The sequence below is a fragment of the Cebidichthys violaceus genome, unplaced genomic scaffold, assembly GCF_023349555.1.
Source record: "Cebidichthys violaceus isolate CVI_PGR_0920_01 unplaced genomic scaffold, fCebVio1.0.p SCAF_12, whole genome shotgun sequence".
NCBI lineage: Eukaryota > Metazoa > Chordata > Actinopteri > Perciformes > Stichaeidae > Cebidichthys > Cebidichthys violaceus.
Window position 1 is genome coordinate 8,700,007 of NW_027176285.1, and position 21,815 is coordinate 8,721,821.

The 21,815-nt window shown below is 39.4% G+C and overlaps 1 protein-coding gene across 2 annotated transcripts in view; it reads left to right on the top strand.

Moving 5' to 3' along the window:
* Positions 1–21,815, top strand: part of bmpr1bb (bone morphogenetic protein receptor, type IBb) — a 50,201-nt gene that overhangs the window by 17,014 nt on the left and 11,372 nt on the right. For both annotated transcript variants that reach the window (XM_068706192.1, XM_068706193.1), the window contains one exon: positions 16,382–16,707. In XM_068706192.1, coding sequence (XP_068562293.1) covers positions 16,620–16,707 — 88 coding nt within the window. In that variant the 5' untranslated portion in view covers positions 16,382–16,619. The remainder of the gene's footprint in view (positions 1–16,381; positions 16,708–21,815) is intronic.

Here is a 21,815-nt window from a genome sequence, read left to right on the forward strand (position 1 = left end):
GGTGCAAAATGTATACAAATTTGTAAGAATAAGACAGACTGAGAAGGCACCTGGCAAATGTGGTCAAACAAGAGCTTGTTTTATTGCAAAGGAAAGGAAAAACTGAGAGAATTTAAACACAGTGCACCCAGCTGCCTGACTCGGTGCAATGAAGCTCCAAGTTGTGCAAAAGAAACAGTTATGATTAATATACAAACAGCACTTCCAGTATTTACACTTTGAACAGGCCTTCTTGTACTGCATTATTGACTTGTTTGTGTTTAGCCAGTGTACAGCGTGACGCAGCTAAAGAAATGTCCTCAGAAGTTCAGTTCATATTTCTTGAGCTCTAACATTTTCTTAGCATAGAGCAGTGGATTCACAACACATTGGGTGTAGATTTATTATTCTTGCTCTAAACTTAAACAGAGCACTGTATATGAAATTCACACCAACAATAATATGTTCTCTGTGCAGCTCCAATACGGTTGACTTGGCTCTTAAACTTTCTTCACTCTCTGTTTCCATTCATTTTATTCCTGCGCCATTGATGTTGTACCTTTTTCTAGTATGTGCATTATATATATATAGATATAATATATCTATATATATATCTATATATATATATATCTATATATATATATATATATATATATATTATATATATATCTATATATATATATATAGATATATATATAGATATATATATATATATATATATATATATATATATATATATATATAGTTTCCTGCACTATAGCTCAAGCCTATAGCTTGAATTGTAAAATCATGATCACAATAACCAAGACTTGTTATTGCTGCTGTATGTTCCAGAAGTGTATGAGGAGAGCAGAAGGTTTGAATATGGGAACGGTCTAATGAGATGCTTCTGCCAACAAGTTTCCAGTCTTCACAGCCAATAGCCCAAGTCAAGAGAGCAGAAAACAACCAACTACAAACATTTTCTAAAAATCAACACTTTTCCATTTAGTCTGGATGGATTTTACTAGTGTCTGCTGCTGACTGCTGGCATTTTGTTGTTGTGAAGCATGCAATGCTTCTTGGCCTGCAGTGTTGATTACAGATAATAGAGATGTTTGATACATAGTTTTAAGGATTAGATGAGAGATAGAGGTAGTTAATTATTTAGTAAATCAGGTACAGAAGCTGACAATATAAACTGGAGAATCATGATGTGTGAATTATAGATTCATTGATCCAAGATACTTTCTCTGCGATGTTACCGAGCAGCATGAGTCATACAAGTTTCTCACAGGAAATGTTTTTCGGTCGACCATAGAATTATTGTAAAGTCTCAAATCAAAGCAATGCATCTGTAACTGTTACTAATGCTATTCCTCCAAGTTTTCAAAACATTTAAAGGTTGATGGATTGTATAATAATAATAATTTGTTATCATATTTTACACACTATTATCCAAGGCCCTGCTTAAAAATGTTTTTATAGCTTGACAGTATGAATTTATTATTGTTTAATTGGCTCTTTAACCTGCTTTTTTACAAGCACACTCAAGATTGAAAGGATTGCAAACATATACCAACATGTTTGCAATTAGCAACTATCTAGCAATATATTGGTCAGGCTGTTCATCCCTCTAGCGCTGACAGAAAGGCCTGGTGGGGCTTTGTATTTATTCCCCTCAATCTCTCCATTGCAAACAAAATGTCTTGTCAAAGAATTAGTTAAAGCGTTTAATACATTTGAAAGTGATGACATCATGCATAATTCTAATTCACCTTTGTGTTTTTCCACCTACTCCAGTAGGACTCTTTAATTTGAATACCAAATCTTGAGCCGAAAGATGTCGCTATATCAGAGGACATCAGGAGAAAAGTATATGTTATCATACGTCATAATGTCTGCTTTTTGTAGGTTGATCCTTACTCCTGGAAGGATTTCAAACACCGGCTCATATTTTACAAACGAGACCCCAATTCAGACACGCAGTCTGTTCTCTGCAATTTTAGTATTGAAAACTATGTCTGTGGTTGCATCTGATGAGGTGTTGTCTTCCTCCCTGTCAGCAGTGTGGGGATGGTGCCCACAGTGATGCGCACTTACAGTAAGTGAAGGAGTGATGTTTCAGAGATGGATAGCATTTCCAGTATTTATCGACTGCTGCGAGGCGGCCCTGGATGACACTGCATTCAGATACATTAGCGGTAGAGGGAGACTTGACGGGCCTGTTGGAGGGAAAGAGGGGGTTGAGAAGTGAGGAGGGCAGACGTTAAGACCTCACCTAGCTCACAGTCTGACACAGAGACATCGATCGCAGGCTCATTGCTCTCTGAGCTGCTTCCTGTGTTTTCATTGCGCTATCATTGGATGAGAGCAAACAACAACGTCAGGGGGAAAGGCTACTGATAGCTCCGTATCTAATGCGCTCAGATCTCCGGGGGGAGAGATTTACATGTACTAGAATGCCTAATAATGTATGTCTGGATGCCCCTGAATAAGCTATTACTGATGGAATGAGAGCTGTAATACTTACAATAAACTCTCTCACAACACAATTATATTTTACACACACACACACACACACACACACACACACACACACACACACACACACACACACACACACACACACACACACACACACACACAGAGTTCATTGTCTAATAGTGGTCTTTATTGGTATTAAACAAGGGTCCAGAGTCCAGAGTCATTACATTTATACCAGGAGTACTGCAGTGAACGTATTATTGAGAAAACCCTAAAAGACCTTATCTGTATTAGCTTCACCATATACATTGGATAAACAGTTTGACTTTTAGATGGAAAAATAAACATCTAGTGTTAAATGTATATGAGGCCCTGATAACCTCACAGGATGCCTCTTAAACCTACAACATGGACTAGTAAGTAAATGTAAGGAAAAATAGTTGTTCTGGGTTTTACTCAGCAAAGTTAGTGATAGTCCAGTAAATTTGCTTTTTGATTTTGTCATTGACTGGTGTCATAAAACATTTGAGAATAATTACAGGTTCTAATCTCCCAATCTGGACCCGAGGCTACCCTTTTGTTTACAGTTGGATCACACATGGCTTTTTTTAATTGTGTAAACAAGTTTATAACTTTGTCACCTCCATTAGTGTGTGGATAAGTGTGTGCTTGTGTGTGATATGTACTTAGGGAGGTAAGGTATTCACACTGGCAGTAATCAAAGTCTGGATGAAATTAATAGGCTTCATTAACATGTGTATGGTAGAGTATGCATCTAAATAAATGAACCATTTTACAAACTTTGTTTGTAGAGATTAACTAAATTTGTTTTCATCCCATAGTTAAATGACTATAGGTAAAGCTAACAAGAGGAGAAGCCGGTGTATGATGTCAACGCGTGCGTGGACTGCATGATTCTTTTGGTAATTTCCACACCACAATTGAGCATGAATTACATCGAAAGTGCTCCATAATGTCACACAGATGCTATGAAGACATATTGTGTATCTCATGTGGCACTCTACTCCCTCACAAACAGTCCATCCCGAACATCAAGCTTGTCTTTTGTTATTCTCACACATATGAATGTTTCCTATTATGTTAGACTCGTATAAAAGGATTTTTTTTCCCCACATTATTGTTCCTCAAAAACAAATGTGGTGCCTAAAATAATAAATATTCCGCTACAACTTTAACTTCATCTGTGGAGCAGGACTTTGAAGTGCTTTTTAAAATCTTTCTATGGTCAGTTTAAATATGTAATACAACATCAAAAAGGTTCAGGGGAAGTGTATGTTAATTTATTTCAAAGATGCGAAGACAATTTAATTTAAAGCCAAAAAACAGGTGTCAATTTGTTGACATTTGTTGAGGGAATACAGACAGACAAGCAAAGTAAACCAACCAGCTTTTTGCCTGAACAACATGTTTCTGCTCACAAGCTGTTGGACTGTTTCTCCCAATTAAGGGAAAAGACGCCTGATTGACAAGCTCAGAGTCAGAAAGCCAACCAGAGACAGGGTTTCCCCGCCAAGACTGCATGGCCCCTGGGTTTCCCATCAGCCAGGGGAGCAGACGGTTTAACGCTCAGTCAGGCAGGGAAGTCTCGTCTGCTTTTGTTAGAGCTGAGGCACTGAGTGACTGTAAGGAGGCAACGCAAAAAGTTGGATTACTGTACAAAAAATAATAAATCAAATTTCTTGTTTGCTTTTATTGATTTCAGCATGTATTTTTAGACTATGTGCATGGAATGGAGATTTGTTTTTGCACTCCAGTTACACTTCAGACTCGACCTTCACTTGATTTCATACTGAACTCCAGACCACTGACTTGTAAACTGTTAGCAGCTGTGCACAACTGCATGTTACTGTTGCATTCGAGAGAAAGGCTAGTGTTTACTGTTCACACTGTGTATAACTATGACACATCTGAACGTCACATTTATGTTTCAAGAAACAAACTGTATGTAGTGTATGTAGTGGTGCTGTAAAGCCAACAAAAAAGAGTAATTAATGTGTCACTAATAAAACCTGTTGGGGAATTGACGCTGCTGAGAAACTAGGTTCCTGGTATATGATAATGTCCAAAGTTCATGTAATTCTTTCATTCATTTCAGACGCAGTGCAGAGCGTCCCAACATCCACATCTGCTCTTGACTATCTAAGCTTATTGACTACAGGATGGACAACAGAAAGATCTGTGTTTATGGTGATTATCGTCGGGTGTTTCTCTCTAAGATGAGCAGAGTAACAGCTGAATGTGGCTATCTTTGTTAGCAACTGCAAATCCATCTCTTCTGGACAGGATTGACCCTTAGCAATAATGGATATTATGAAGAAGAAGAAGAAAATGTGGATGTTGGTGGAAATAACACGAGTGATGAAGTAGTAAAGAAGAGTTTGTGCCAAGTGAGCAGGGTGTCTGTCTCCCTAGGCTCTAAAAATGGTAATGATTAGATTTTATATTTAACTTCTTCTGTCATCCCATTTAGTGGAATTCAGTTATTTGACATCAGTTCACTCGTTGTTTGTGTTGTTGATTTTTTTGTGGAGAATTTACAGCTTACAAGAACATGGCTGCACTGTCCACTATAGGTTGAAAGGAAAGTGACTCTTTGACCACACTAAACATCATAGCTGCTGGTCAGAAAATATCTCTGGTTGCAATTTCTATGAGGATGTATTGCTTTCCTGTTTTATATCATTGTAAGTTTAATTTATTTGGGTTTTCAGTTGTTCAAAACAAGGCATTTGAAGACGTCACCTTGGGATCATTTTTGTCAATTGATTCTTTTAGAAAATAGTCAACAGATTAATCATTAATAAAAGTTTCTGCCCTATTCTGTTTATGTTTCACATTCGAGTGTGATTTCCAATGGAATTAAATTACTTTGCCACAAAATGCTGATGTGACTTGGCCTTTAACAGTTTTATTAGGACATAGAGTTTGCTGACATCAACTTATTATCGAAAACACTCAGACTGACAAAACCTGAGCAGAGGCCTAATCAACCAACAGTATAACTGAAACCACGTGTGGCTGTGCAGGGCATTGAAATAGCATTGCTTTAAGTACTACTTTGGGGAAAATATTATTTTTTCACAGTTAAAGTGGAAAAAGCAAAGGTGTAAATGAAAAAAATTAATGTTGATCGAATTGCATTTAACTGCAGCAGTTTCCTGTGGGGATTTAATCAACTCTAATTGAAGCATCTCATACATTATATAAGCGGTTTTGGCTGACAGATAAGAATGATGTAGCTCAGTGCAGATACTTTTCACAGAAACAATTACAGTAGAACCATGAAAGTAGCACGCAGTAACTTTGAGCTAGGCTGCACTATGTCCTTGCCTGACACTGCCCTGTATGCTCAAACACGCAGTGTGACATCAGATTTGTATACCTCTGCTGTGTTTCCAGCTCAGAGAGGCATTAGCAGTCACAGATGAAAGGCAATTCACTTCGGCAAAAGGTCACTGTGTTTGATTTGCTTCGACATGGAAATAGGACCTTAAGTATCAACAGCTGTGAGACATTACACCTACTGTGTGTCCTTGTCGTTCCAGAAAAGGTAACACTTCATTTCATTGATCCATTCAGGCATTTACCTAATTTAATAAGTGGCAGTTATGTTCTAATTATGGGCGATTCATGGTAATTGTATCTTTCCATCTCTCTCTTTTTTTCCAATGTCTTTAATTGCTGTCTGAGTGAGTACATAGCCTCTCAGTGGATCTTCAATTTATTTATTTTTTATATGGCACCTTTCAAAACAGACATAATAACATAAAGGAGTGAACGTGCTTCATTGTTTTGGCAGATAAAGACTGAATTAAAATTGTCATGCCTTCAGAAAATAACCGCATGACTAAAATCAGATAATAATAGAAAAGATCTAATTTCGGAAACCATTCGAAGTTGATAATAACATGACTGAACTACTGTCTTAACCTTCTTGCTTTTGCATGTGGCATCAAACCTGAACGGTTTCGATGGATGGAGAAGCTGGTCCAGAGCTACACATGTCCTAGTTTCATTTTCAAAAAGCTAAGGATTAGGTAGATCCATGCAGGAAATCTTATAAGATCTAAGGCTTGATGATGGTGTTTTTCTGACGAGACAAATAATTTTGCAGTTTGTAATCCCCTCTCTTAGCATAAATCTGCCATCAAAATGTTAGTGACCGTGCAGTCAAAGATCTGAGGTGTAAGCTGTATCACTGTAGCCTTTACACCACTCACAAACACACAAAAGAGCTTTCAGCACTACAGCCAAGGGAGGGGTGTGGGTGTGCATGGAAACTATGCACAGAAGGCTCCCTCCTCCTGCTCTCGCCCTGCACTCCCTCTCAATCACACTACCAACAACATAGAGCAGGTAGTTTGACCAGAGGCATTGGACCGGCCTATTCTATTAATTGCCTCTGAATTATAAGGCAGTAAAACTAAACTTATCCAAACACCATTAATCATAATGGCTAGGAGCCTCTGTTTTCATGAACAGAGGCTTTCTGGGGCATCTATGGGCAGTTAATTTGCCATTCAAACCCCACCTGTCTGTGTCAACTAGTCCGTAGAGAGGTGCATAAATGTAGTCCAATAGCTGTTGCAAGGGTTGGGTTGTAGCCATTCTTTCATGCTTTACTACAGCAAAGGACTGGGCATGTTAAAAACACTATCCAGTGTGCAAAAGGCCCAGATGAATAACATACAGGCTTTTTCTTTCAGGTCAGCTGACCTGAATGTTTGTTGTGCAGTTTGCCTTATCTATGGATTTGAGTGAATATATTCATAAAATACGTGGCATTGAAACATTAGATGACAGTATTTACTTCCAAACCACTCTAACCAAGGGGCATGAATGCTGGACTTGTCCAACACAACTAATCAGCAAGATCACATTGAGAATGTTATCATTAAACGTTAAAATTACTCAGATTGCTGATGCTGTGATTAGTCAGTTTGACTATTGAACACTGTTTCCCCCTGTGAAGGGATCACTGAGTCTTTATATTGCGTGGTTGTTTTCCTCCTCTGATAATGGCCAGAGGCTGAAAGCTCTTTATGTTGGTGCATAAAAGTAAAGGGAAAAACAAGTATTTGTATGTTTGTTCTGCATAAACAGATGCAAGTCAGATGAAAATGATCAATAATGTGAAAAACACCTTTGTTGTATGTTTTTCTCATATTTTACCAGAAACTTTCTGTGCTCTTCAAACCACAAGACACAATGACCTTGTTTATTGTAAAATATATGGTGAACACTGTCCTCTTTTTTGACACATAGAATCTGAATTAAAGGCATTTTTAACCATTTGAAATTTATATTTTCACTTAAAATTGGTAAAGAAAAATGTATATTGTCATTTTAAAACTAAAATAGTCTGCATAACCACCAACTAATGGACTTGACTTTTATTTAAAAATATTTTTCATAGCTTTTGTCACAAAAATGAGAATTAAAAAGCTGATGTTTTAGTGACCACCCTCATTCATTGCTCTGTCCTCGTCACCTCTGGTTCACACTTTTTGGTTTACATTGTTTTTGACAGATTTGACACAAACCATGTCGTCCAAGCTGCTCTCGTCATTAAACATTTCCTGCAGCTTTGGTACGACATTCCTACACGCGCTGAGTGCACACACTCACACGCTATTAGTGCTTGTTAAAGAGCATGTGATATGGTGAGTACACGACCAGTTTCCCATAATTACAGCCTCCTGTGAACCTTACAGGAAGCAAGTGCTATGGGTGACTAAACTGGGACATCTTAACATCCCTCTAAATGTAATGCTTCCTCTTCTTTCAAACTGAAACTTTAAAAAAGAAAGAAAAGTTAAACTATTGTCTCTGCTCAGCCTCCATTCCATGCTTTGCATTTGCATTTTTCCATTTCTTTGACCCTATTGCTGTCATGTCACTTCCCTTCCCGCTGGTTATTTAGTGGCTTGCGGGACTAATTGGAGCAAGAGACAGGTGGAGCCCCTCTGTAGCAATCAGTCTTCTTTGTGGCGGGGCAAAAGCTCACACTGGGCGATCTTCTTTTTTTTTTGCAGTGTGAACGGTGGAAGGAGGGCATGAACTTTTGACACTGCTGTATACGGGGGCCCTTAGCAGCCTGCCAGGATTAACTTATTGTGGGTTAATGTCAAAGTACTCTATGTAACACCAGAAGTTAAAACGTTGAAAAGAAGAAATACATGCTAGTTTAACTCTGAAAAGGAATTTTTCTCTTGTGTTGCTTCAGTTCATCTTTTTTTCTCTCATAGAGATGTTAAGATATAAGACGAGACTGCTCTGCACTGGCACCGCGGCATGATCACTTGCTTATTGGTCCACTTGCCTTTTACTGTCTCTTTGCTCGCTTCTGTCAGTGTGTGTGTGGTAAGTACACGTTCACTAATGACGTGCCCGTGTGAGCGTGTCCACTGTGTGCAGTATAATGCAACCAGGCAGGTGTGAGGGTCACAGCCAGTTTGTGGGCCAGCGTCTTGACCCCTGCTGTCTGCTTTGTCTGACCGACAGAGGAACCCCTTAATTAGACCCTTTGGTTTGCAGTGTCTGCCCAACGCAGCCCAGCAGACACTCGGCAGCAATCCCTTCATTAAATGCTCCTGGTTGACTTGGCAAGAAGAGCCTCAGTTTCTCTATTTCTGCTGCACAAAATCCATTTTAAGACGATCTCAAATTTTTCACTTTGAATTGTGAGCATCATTTCCTCTTTTGACTAAGTGATTGTGTCTAAATTGATTTTTCTGTCTCTAAATGTCAATTAATGCCAAAAGCATGTAACTGGAAAAGCTGACATTAAGTGTGTTGCTGAACTAAAACTACTACTAAAACATACTTTAGGTGTGAATACATTCATGTAGCCTATGTCAGATCTATAAAACATAGCTTACATGCTTTTTGACCTCCAAAATGTTTTCATCATTGCAGCAGTTTTGAATGATTAATTATAGGTTTACATGCTGCTGCACTGTATTATTTCAACAAGATGTTTCCTTTGGTTTGGTGTATGTTTGCAATGTGAGCACACGCTAGATTTCAGAGTAGAGATCAAGTGGCCAGAAAATGAAAAGGAACAGAGCTGTGAGGGAATTAACTGAAGTACAGCCCACTGGCAGCCAGGCCTGCTGACAAGAACAAGGAGGTTTACTCAGCAGAGATCCAGCAAGGCCCAGTGACCTTCAGTGGTTGAGAGAGAGAGAGAGAGAGAGAGAGAGAGAGAGAGAGAGAGAGAGAGAGAGAGAGAGAGAGATTGCATTCTGCTGATCTTGGCCGGAGCGTGTTGTTGCCCCGGCTGTGGAAAATCACAGAGCACTTTCTTAACGGCACCTTGAGGGCCAAACAGACACTTCTTTACACGGAATCCATCTGTAAGGTTGTGTGGCTGTTTTGTAACCATTGGTGCCCAGGAGGGAAACCTGAGCCACAGGTGTGTTTCAGGTGCACTCACCAGTTGGTCCACAGAAAGGGCCTTGTGCATTGTTGTACTCACAGCCTTTCAGTTAGCGTCAGTGTTTAGTAGTCAAAGATATAGAGATTACAACATCTTTGTACCTCCGAGTGATCATAAGGAAGTTGCATCAGCAAGTAAAAAGAAAAGTAGAGTTTATGAGGAAATCTGATCAGGTTCTTTGCAGTTTACACTTTTATATGATGTACCACAGCTGTAGTTGTTCAATACAAGGTTCACTTCAGCGTTATTTCACCAAACTGAAGAAGTGTATTTCATGATGTGTGGAACAAATAAAAAAACAAATGACAAGCAGACCGTAGCTGTCAGTAAAAACAGTCCACACATCCTTTGTATTATTACACAGTCTAAAATGTAACACCATGTTGTCACAGTGATCTGCAAGGCAATGAGTCTGTTATCCTGTTCCAAAGCCATGAAATATGTTTGAGACATTGTTGTAAAAGGAATCAAACCCTATTTAGTAAAATGCTCCTAGAAAGGTTATAATTATCAGTTGGAGCAACACCAAAGCTTTTTTTGACAGTTTATATTTGCAGGGTTTGCCAGGTTAGCGTATTACCGTTTAACCATTCCACTCAAGGTAGGTTCAAGCTTCAAATTATACTGCTTCAAAAGTGCAAGTTTGAATAATAGATAGCAAATTCCTTGTTATCACTTGGATTCTTTAAGAGCCCACTCAAAGAAGAGTTTTTTTCCATCTGTATAACCATACCAATTCCTTGACCAATCATATAAGGTCCAGTACTTGGTCCTGGATGTGTGGTGATGGAAAAGGTTGCTTAGGAGTAGTCCTCCGGTGGGTTATGGTGGGCTTTGTTTGAACTGGATCTATTATTGGACTTGGAGCCAGTGGAGGATGATGATATTTATTGTGACAGGATAGAGATTTGTCTACTGGTAAAGATTTGTAAATATTCATACCTTTTGATATCTCAGATTGTGTGCGGTCCTGCAAATCAATGTGCCGAAGTAATTTACTGTATTTTTGGATTTACAGGATTTTAGCATCAATGTGATGCAGCACCTTGATTAGTCAGGTATTTAATTTACTGGATTAATAACCCAAAGGAGACATAATTTAGTCACTATATGTAAATATTTTGTTATTATATAGATATTGTGTAATACAATTAAATATATCCTATTATGATTTTATTCATATTGCATGTGCTTACTGTGGGTGTGGGAATACATGTGCTTCAGTATACATAAAATACACAAAGTGCCAAATTGCCGCTTTGCATGGCGTCTCTTGGTTTAGTATTTTTCTTGACTGCCTCGAAGCAGTGTTAAGTGAAATGTTTATGGGTATCACAAAAGTTTTGACATTTACTGCCTGACACAGACAATCGCCTCACAGAAACTGTGTGGTTACTAAACTTAATTATTACCTGCACACTGCATCTTTATGCATGACTGAATGCTGTAAATTCAAGTAAGTCTCCTTGTTGTCTGGAACGCTGTTATGAGTTTACAATCGTTGCACTCTTCTGTCAAACAGGTCAGATCCAGAATTAAACAGTGATACATGTTATATTCTCATAGGAGCACTTCATGTTCTGTCGAAGATTTATTTTTGAGTGACATGCAATCATTACCATGACACTCCATTAGTGGTTTTCCTGCATTTTTCCAGAAGTTAAACAACATAAATATTGGCAGAAAGAATCGATTCAAAGAGATCTTTTTGATGCTTCGCCGTTTTTCAATATCTCACAACGTCGTCACATCATGAAAGAAAGAGACAGTGAGACAGACAGAGTGAGAGAATGAGACAGCGTGACAGACAGAGGGAGGGGAAGGAGGGCGAATCTTGCTGTGACAGCCTTTTCACTCCTTATGAATGACGTTTTTCTTCCCCCTCAGCATTCTCTGGGACTTCAAAGTGCCAATCTCAGCAGAGTGATTTGGCCTTACTATTGTGTGAATCGTGAATATTCATCAGGGTCTTTCTTTTCCTTGAAGACTGAGACTCTGCTTTGGTTCTGCAGGAATCTCACAATATAGTAGTAGATATAGATAAAGATTGTATATAGATAGATGTCTGATGTCTTGCGTGAACAAGGGTGTCTGGATTTATATGGATACATACTCTTTCAGTAAGTAATTAAGTTAAATATCATAATTAAATCAGAATTCCTTCATACTCCTATTAAATACAAAAGAAGAACCTTAAATGATTAGCTCATTGTTATAGACAAAGCCTATTCCATAATCTAATTTATAACTAGGGACTTGAAATTGCAGAGGATGTTGTTTGGCACAGCACCATTAGTCGAATAATCTATTAACAATTCTGATAATTGATTAATTGTTTAAAGCAAAAAATAACAAAAAGATACTGGCTCCACCTTCTCGCGTGACAATTTGCTCTTTTCCGCTGTTTTTTCATCACTGTAAATTGAATATCTTTGAGTTTTCAACTGCTTGTTGGACAAAAACAAACAATCTGAAGATTCAAGACACGTCAGGCTGCTGGAAATTGACATATCGTGGGAATAATGATTAATCCTGCCCCATGTTTTGTTGTTTGTAGTATTGTTTCTAAAAACTCAATAAAAAAAGGAAGCACATCTTTGTCTAGCTGGTTGATGAAGATGGTGTCACGCTTTCTTGACTCTTGCAACCTGATTGGACCATCTGTGCCAGACAGCTGTGTTGCCACGGAAATAAACTGCTTTCCAGGATTCTGTGACAGCAGGTTTAACACTGAGCTGCTGAAAATCCTCCTAATTTCACAGAGCTGGGGGTCAGTTTGGCCCCGGCTGGAACATCGCTCATGATACGCATTCCATCTCTGCCCAAAGTAATTTCATCATCTGTGTTCTGCCATGGCTTTTTGTTTCACAGGTTAGCGGTGATTTTTCACAGTCATCCATCCCGTTCCTCTTGCTGTATGATGAAAGGTGCGTTTGCTCCTTTAAAGTCCTCTTCTGAAATAAAAAAACGTGGCTCATTTTCATGGTGCACTGTAGCTGGTATTATTGTCACGGTCTCTATTTCATAAGAAAATGTTTGCCTTATGAAATGGAGACAGGTTATTACAAACAACCAAGCTGCATTAATTGATCTTTGACTGCTGGAGGGCAGAATGTGGGCGATACAGAGACTGCAAAACAAATTGAAAATAATCGCACAGCTCAACTACTCCCCACCCTCCCTCCCAGTCTCTTCCAAATCAAAACTTAAAACCCACTCTACTAAGAGGTCAAAGCCAGAAGTGGAGCACCATGGATGAAAACATGTGTCACCATGACAAGGGAAGATGTACTTGATTTACTGAAGTGCATTGTGTGCAATGACTTCTGACAGTGTTTATGTGGCAAAATATATATTTAAAACATGTTCAATGAGAAGAGGCAATATGTTCTCTCTGATGTACATAGTGTTTGCAGTACAGACTCTGTGTGGCATGGACACCGCTCCTTGAGGATGATTTTATTTATTTATACGCAGGTATTATAAAATTATTTATTTTGATACATATTATAATATATTTGAATCTCTGGAGCTTTGTTGGTAGAGCGGTGAGTTTCAGCATTTTGCTAAAATTGTAGAATAATGTGAAAAAAGGAGCAGTAAGCAGAGGTTCTGTGGTGTTAATAATTAGAGAACAGAGCAGTGTGGTGTCTGAAGTCCTGAGGTGGAAAAGTCAGAGAGGTGAAACCACAGATCTTATAAGAGAACCGGATGCCATTTTCCATGATGGCCCTCTATTCATTCCAACAAAAGTTTCTCTCTGGGCACATACACAGAAAAACTTTGTCAGGCTCCCCATGTGTTTGGCCCAATGAGCATGCTAAATTCGAGTCCTGTGGCTGAGCCAGCTAGGTGACTTCCTGCTAATTTTTCACACTTGCACGAAAACAATTTACAAATAGAGCTCTTTGAGACTTTTACATTTTTTTATTGAACCCAGTGGCCTGAATTCTGAGAATACAAAGAGTTATTTGAAAGCATTTTTGACCATAGGAAAAATTGTATTAATTGTGGTACACCAGTTTATGTGGTAATTATTGTGCATAAGAAAGTCTTTTTTGGACCTGCAATTCTGATTGTGATTGACATTACCCATGATTCAACTCAATCACTTCTTGTGATCACTTCTCCTGCCTGGTAAATGCCCGTAATCTTTAAATTGCTTACCCCAGTTTGTAATACAAGCTTTCTGTAAAACCATGTGCAGTCTTCAAACCCAAACCAAGTTAACTATTCAGGCCAGAATAAACAAAACCTCTATTTTCACATTAAGTAGTACTCTCCATGAGTAAACTGAACCTTGATGTGTGAAACCAGTGGAGTGACCCTTTAATGCAGCTTTTGAATCCTTTTCTGGCATGTCTAATGTGACTATTTCTCATTCCAGTTGCAACAAACATTGTGGTTTTACAGAATAATCAAGGCGCTGACAGACTGATTTCTCCGGCAGTATTAATCATCCTGTAACTATGCGTGTGATGACAGATGGGCTCTGCAGTTAAAATTCTAACTAAGAGAGGGAGGCAAAGAACAAGCAAGGGAAGTGAAGAGTTAATTTCACTAAAAGCAAGTTTTCCAACCGGTCTGCCCCACTTTCAACCCCCTTTATGTAGTGAAGTGACCCCCACCTACAGAGCTGCTCACTCCCCTGGACCCCCCATCCCTGTGGGCTGAGTAGGCTGTCTGAGAATACGGGGAGGCTACACGCTGGGCATTTGATGGAGCGCAGAAGGGTGTGTGAGGTGCACTGACCCATTCACATTTCTCCCCATGCACTCGTGCTTCAGAATAGGCTGACTTATCACATGTAATGCACAGCGCTGCACAAATCAGGAGTGACAGCTATAGGGCCATAGGAAGACTGAAGGAGAGAAGTGGCTTCTGGGAGCCGCTGTTCCCACCCAGTCAGACTTTAAGAGAGAACAGGTGTGGACTAGAGAAGCCCATTTGTTGTTGTTGTTATTTCACCCTCCTCCATCACTGCTTTAACACTACCGGGACTTTTTTTTTTGTGGCTTTTTTTTTTTTACTGAAAAACATCTCTGTCTTCAAGAAAGCTCTCTCACTCACAAGGATTCTAAATGTGTGGTTTAGGACATTTGGCCATCTCTGAGATGTTTATGATTTATGTAGGTGCTGTAGTTCGACTTGATGTAATCTGTCTAATAGCTCACTTAATCCTCTTAAATTGTAACCCACATAAATCTTCACCACTGGAATGTGTCCCTATTGTTATCGTGGTTTTTTTCTGTGGTACTGCATGTTTGCGTGGGTTGGATTACGGTGAATTTGCAAAGTTGTGGTGGTGCCTGGAGGTGTGAGCTCTAATCACCTCTAATCACCTCATGTGTGATGGCCTGATCCCTCTACAAGTGTTTGTGTTTTCACCCCTTTCACACACAGACTCACATGAGGAACTGAAGGCGATGTAGCCTACGTCTGAACTTAAATACCAGACTCTTAGTTACAGATTAGCGCCCCGGTCTTTGCCATTCACACAGCACCTGTGTCTGCAGCTGTAGTTCCAGACACATTACATGAAGATGGGGTGGTTTAGAGGTAGGTTGCCTATTTTTTTTTTTGTTCATCATTGTGGATTGAATCCTCTTATTGTTTTTTGTTTGTTTTTTTGACTGTCAGACAGATGAAACTTGCAATTCAAGGTCTTTTATCTTTGAGGTATTTTTTGAAGATGGGTGGATGTTATTTGCAGCCACGCTTTCATACTTTTGATGAATTCAAGTATGCAGACTTTACTTTGAATGTGGAGTTGTTTTGTTGAACTTTTACAGTTGTATTGTGGGAAATGAAAATTGCAAAGAAGAAAAAACTTTTTTTGCAGTTGATAGAAACAACTTATTTCTGGCAGAATATGCCATAGCAACTCAGCCTTTCACACCAAAGCTTAGAAATTTAGAAAACACACAAAACTCAGGTTAGGAAACGGTGTTGCTGAGCCAGCATGGATAACCCGCGTTGACCCATTCACAACAACCACAAATACAGGTATTATTCTGGGTTGTCGCTCGAGTGCATCAAACACTTATTAGCTCTACCTTGCATGATTTAATAGCAGATCGTTTTACCAAGGTATATGTATGTTCCCTGTAGGTTTATACTCCGTAGCGCTAACTGTAGTTTCTGTGTACATCTTGGCATGCTGTGTGTTTGTATGCCTGTGGCAATAGCTCAAATGCTTTCACACCTCGTTGAACCCCTGCTCACATCCACGGCCGCGTTGCCCCCTTCTTTTCTGATCTACTTTCTCTGTACGAGTGATGTGAGAATCTTTAATGTGTCTCTCTCTCTGCGTGAAAGAGAGAGAGAGGCTATACGTGGATTCACATATACTCAGCTGTTCCCTATAGTGAACCGGTCATAGAAAGGGCCGGACAAATAGCACAGTGAGAGAGCGGCTAAGTAACACCCCCCTCTTTTCTCCCCCTCTTCTTTCTCTGTGTCTGTCTCTCCCAGGCTGTCAGTGTGGAGTAGTGCTGGAGGCTGCGGGGCTGCAGTGTGCTGTGGGAAGTTCCTGAGAGGCAGAGTGGCAGTAACACACAGAGAGACACTTGTACAGAAAGCAGACTGGCGCTCTTTCACGGAAGGATATAAAACACAATCTCACACCTCGGCCTCTTTGCACGGGCGCGTTCGTTGTGGCTGCGCCTCAGGGATTTGAAGGAGGTGGGCGACCGGAGTTGGGGCTGGAGTGATGGTGGTGGTGTGGCTGCCTCAGGAGTGGGCCTGGCAGGCTGTTCTCCTGGTGACTGGACTAGCATCACTGAGCCGTGGGTCTAATGGTGAGTACTCTGCTGGACGCCAGCTCTTACTGTGTGTTTTGATGCTTCCACCATCCTGCTGCCTTTATGTTTTAAGTCACAGCGATGCTGATGAGGCTGAGGCCTTCATGTGATTGCTTCAACTTTATCACACATTTGCCAAACTGTAATATAAAGCTACAAGAAGCAAATTGAAAGATACAATTTGTGCACTTTTTCTTCTTGGGTATTTATATTTGTGCTTTTGGGTGGGAGAGGGTTAAATGCACTTCATTTTTCTGAAGTCAGAAGCATGTTTTCACACATTTTATTGTGAGTGTTGTCAAGTTACTGGTGGATCGTTCTAGCTGTGAGGTTATCCGTTTATTTTTTACCCTGCGGAATTTATGATGAGCAAAAGCTATTGTGATCTCAACAGAGGCTACCATGAGAACGGGGGTGCATTAATCTGCCCTGTCCGTTCCTTCCCACCCCCCAGCCCACCCCCCACCCCCGTCAACCACCCCCACCACCCTGGTCATGTTTTGAATTGTTTGAAGATGGACAGCCAGTTGTCTTTTTACGATGAATGCCAACAGTGTCATGGTGCCCCGTAAGGTTGTGACAGGGGGAGGGTCGACAAGCTCTCAGCCTCAAGAAGATGACACTTGTGCATTTGTTCTGTTTCTGATCACGGAAAGGGAGAGACACGTTGGTCAGTATAAGTGTTAGTATAAGTATGGTTTGGGATTTCCTGAAGTAGTAATTTTCCCATTTCTTCAACTTGACCAGCTAAACATAATGCATATTTTGCTTCTATGCTTTTATCTATAAGTTTCCCATTTGTGGCTTTTTATTAGAGTTGAATCAAACAATCGATTAGTATCCCTACAGAAAATTGACATGCAACTAATTTCATAATTGTCAAATCTTTGTCTTATACGATTGTATAATGAATATCTTACTGTTGGTTGGACAAAACAAGCCATTTAAGACATTAGGCTTCAGGAATTTGTAATCATTTTTCTATATATTTTTTTGTTTTATTTTATACACCAAATAATTGATAGTCGATTGATAATAAATAATGAAAAAAATCATAGGTTGCTGTGCTACTTTTAATGGTTTATGGGGAGTGTAACCTTTGCAGACTTAGTCAGTTGTCAAACACTTATTAAGAACACAGTTGGGTGTCGGGCTGTAAAGCCAGCTTCTGGGTGCACACACACACACACACACACACACACACACACACACACACACACACACACACACACACACACACACAAAAGCACAGTGTTTATAAATATTGCCATTAAGTGATGTTCTGGGAAATTTCATCATGACTCTTTGCTGCAACTGGATTTCCCTTAAATGATAGATGATGTGTCAGTTCTTAAATTGTACAACCTATTGATGCTCTCCTGGAGCTGACATGGCCCCTTTATGTAATACATACTCATCTAAGACCAAAGCTTTAACAGTATATTAGCAGAGTTGTCATTGACACATTTTTGGGAAAATTCTTCGTAAAATAGAAAGCTTTAGAAAATAAAATAGCAGGAATAATATGCAGGTAGATAACTCTAATGTAACTTCACACTAGAACACAAAGGGATGTTGTTTAACCCTGAAAGAGATGCTTCACTGAAAATGTGTCAAAAATAAAGACCAGATGTAAAATCCCAGACTGACTGAGTAGTTCAGAGCTATCTGTAACTTTTGCAGTTGGTCAAGAAATACCTCAGCTGCTGATGAATGTTTCTTCAGAGAATTTCCTTCATTCTTATCTGTGCAGAGTAAGCTAAGTGTTTAACTTCTCATCCAATATTAGTCCAGCGTGTTTGAGGTTCAGTCACCACACAGGTAGAAAGGATGTGGGAAGATGGAGTGAAATTCAAACAGAATCATGCGTGAGAGGTAGCATTGATTTTTTTTTTTTTGCAACAGTTTGACTATAAATTGATAGGAGGCAATTTCTGGTTGTTCCTGTCAGTGCAGACTAAAACTGTGAGCCTTCTTGGTAAAATTCCATACTAATGCACGTTCTGCAGTGTTCCACAATTTTTTCTCCTTCTGTTCACTTTCTTTCATCAATACTTGAGCCACCAGTTGCCATTTGGTTTCCTCTGTGATCTGATCGTGTAAAGGTCTCCCAAATGAGTAAAACATGTGGGAGGTTGCCCATAAATCTAAGCGGCACGGTCAATTTGCCACCTGTTGCAATAGGCTGGTAAGGTTCACAGAGACTACATGAGCATACTCATTCTTCCAGTCGCAATGCAGAGGAAATACAAAGAAGTTGGTTGTATGCTCGATAATGTACTTTATGATAGTTAAATTTTTTAAATTTTTATTATATTGGTTTTGGCTAATTTCTTCCATCCACATCTTTGGTTTGTAACACAAAATCGCTGGGGGACAATAAAAACCCATTGTGTCCTAGTCATAGCTGCAAACACGACTATAATCTATATTAAGAAGGTGAGATGTTGCCTGACACCCACCAAGAGAGACATTGAGTCCCAGACTGATACAAGCTGTTTATGAATACTGCTGTTTTCAATCTCATCCCATGACTGAAATATACAAAAGGCCAACAATGTGTTCACTTTATGCCACTAACGCAATCCTCTGGTCTGTTGGACAGACATGTAAAATCAACTAGTCAGTTTCCAAACTACAATGTCTAGTGTTTTCTTTTACAGCGATCTTCAAATATCTAAAAATGTCAGTGTGTCTCTGTAGGAGTGTGTCTCTGTAGACATTCAGAGGATTTTTTTGTTTACTTTATCATCAACCATTAGTTTTCTGTAGCTCCACTTCAGGACTACTCCTAATTGCAAATCTTCTTTGAATTTAGGATAGGGGAAAACAGGATAATTGTGATGTTCTGTAAGGATCATTGTATTTGTTCTTGAAATAGAAAGTTTGTGAACTTGGTGCTTTGTGGTTCCTCTATTTGTAACACTGTTGATGATTATTCCAAGTTTAGGATATATATATATCTTTAAAACATGTCTTTAACAATATATATATATATATATATATATATATATATATATATATATATATATATATCTTTAAAACATGTCTTTAACAGTTTGAAACAGAAAATGCATTGACTCACTTATCGCTCTTTGGAAGACATTTGTGTGGAGCCGAGTGTTGTGGAATAAGGTCAAAGTGTGGTGGGGTGCAGTGGTCCAGGAGTACAAAACAGCAGCAGTTGGTGCTCGGCAGGACCAGGCCTCTCCAGCCTTCTGTGTGCTGCTTCCTGTCAGGATGTGGATACGGTTCCCCCACACAGAATTTGATCCCCAGACAGATGTGCTGCTCCAGCGGCCGGGCATGGGAGCATATACTGTGTGTCCATTTATGTGTGTTTGTGTAATAGTTATTCGTGTGCACCACATGAGTATATCTGCCTTCTGAGATTTGGATGCTTAGGACTACTTTTTGTGCGTTCATGGAGTTTTTAACACAGTTTTTAATTTTCTGTCGATACATTTGGGATAATGTAAGTATACAACTCAACAAAATATATAACATAGGTTACATATTATACTTTTAGAGTGCTTTAAGAATTGCTACTTTTGAATTATGAACTTTACCATGCATGAATGAATAATACTGTAGGTTTGGTAAACAAGAAAAAACATGTTGTGTTGGAAATTCAAATTATATCACCCTAAAATATATCTGGTTTTTAGTTATAAAAACCTTAAAATAAACCTTGAGGAAAACACTTGGCAGATATTGTGGGGTAAAATGACATATTGTGGTGGCGCTATGGCTGTAGTCTCTGAAAATGTCTGTAATGGAGCCCAGCATTAGTCAGTGGCTTGTGGCTTTTTCCAGTAAGTCCAGACCACATGGATAGATAGACAGAGTGTGATATGAACTGATGGCCAGTGGATAGACATTGTTCAAAAAAATATCTTGAACTTGACAAGAGCAGGAATAGAGAAGATAGGATTGAGTTAGTGTGTTGGGATGAGTGCCACACACGTACACCACACTGTGATCAATACAAAGCCTTGGTTTCATAACATGTCAGCATCCACACTTGTTCTGTGTGTGTTAGATTGTGTGTGTGTGTATGTGTTTCATTGTATGTGAACATGGTTTTTTTTGTATTATTATTGGTAAGTTTAAATACTTGTTTAAATATGTTCTCCCCGTTTCAGCATGGATTTTTGTCCGGGTTCTCCGGCTTCCTCCCACTGTCCAAAAACATGTAGGTTGGGTTGGATGACTCCACATTGCCTGTATGTGTGAATGTGAGTGGAATGGCTGTCTGTCTCTATGTGTCAGCCCTGTGATGGCCTGGAGGCCAAGCAGGGTGTACCCTGCCTTCGCTTTATGTCAGATGGGATCGGCTCCACCCCCCCAACGAGCCTGAGAAGTATAAAGCGGTTATAGATCATGGATGGATGGATATAATTATAGAATAATATTAATAATAATAATAATAATAATGTGAATATAATAAATGAATACTGTACAACTATACATAAAATGGTAAAGATGAAAATAAGTATGGAAACAAGGAAATTGTCATGTTGTTTTTTATGAAATGAACATGTTCGTCATAATATGGTTTGTATGGTTTCCCTTAAATAACTGGTTTTCTTATCCTTTTATGTTCAAGATCTGATGTCACCCTCTCTCTGTTCTTGGTATTCATTGGAACATAGCAAAAGTCAGTATGTCTATGTGTCTGCTGAGTGTTTGAGTATTTTGCTGTGGATATAGCAGCTCTCTGCTGTATTCACACCTTTGTGGAACGTTTTCTTTTCTCCGCAAACATTGTGAATCCCTGTCAGTTAAGCTAGTATTTCTTTAAGTGTGGTTAGGGTACAATGTGGAGCCGAGTCTACAGCAGACACGTCTCCCCTCCATAAATTAGCTCTGTCACTATTGCTGTGGGTGGTGGGAGCCTCAAAGTGACCATCTCAGTCCTCCAGAACGGCAGGCTGGCCGGTAAACACAGAACAGGTTGCTGGAAGCTGCTGGTGGAAACGGTTGACCCGATGTGGTTGTGGCAGATATGGAGGAGAGATTGCGGAATGTGCTCCTCAGACACGTTCTTGTGTGTGTGTGTGTGTGTGTGTGTGTGTGTGTGTGTGTGTGTGTGTGTGTGTGTG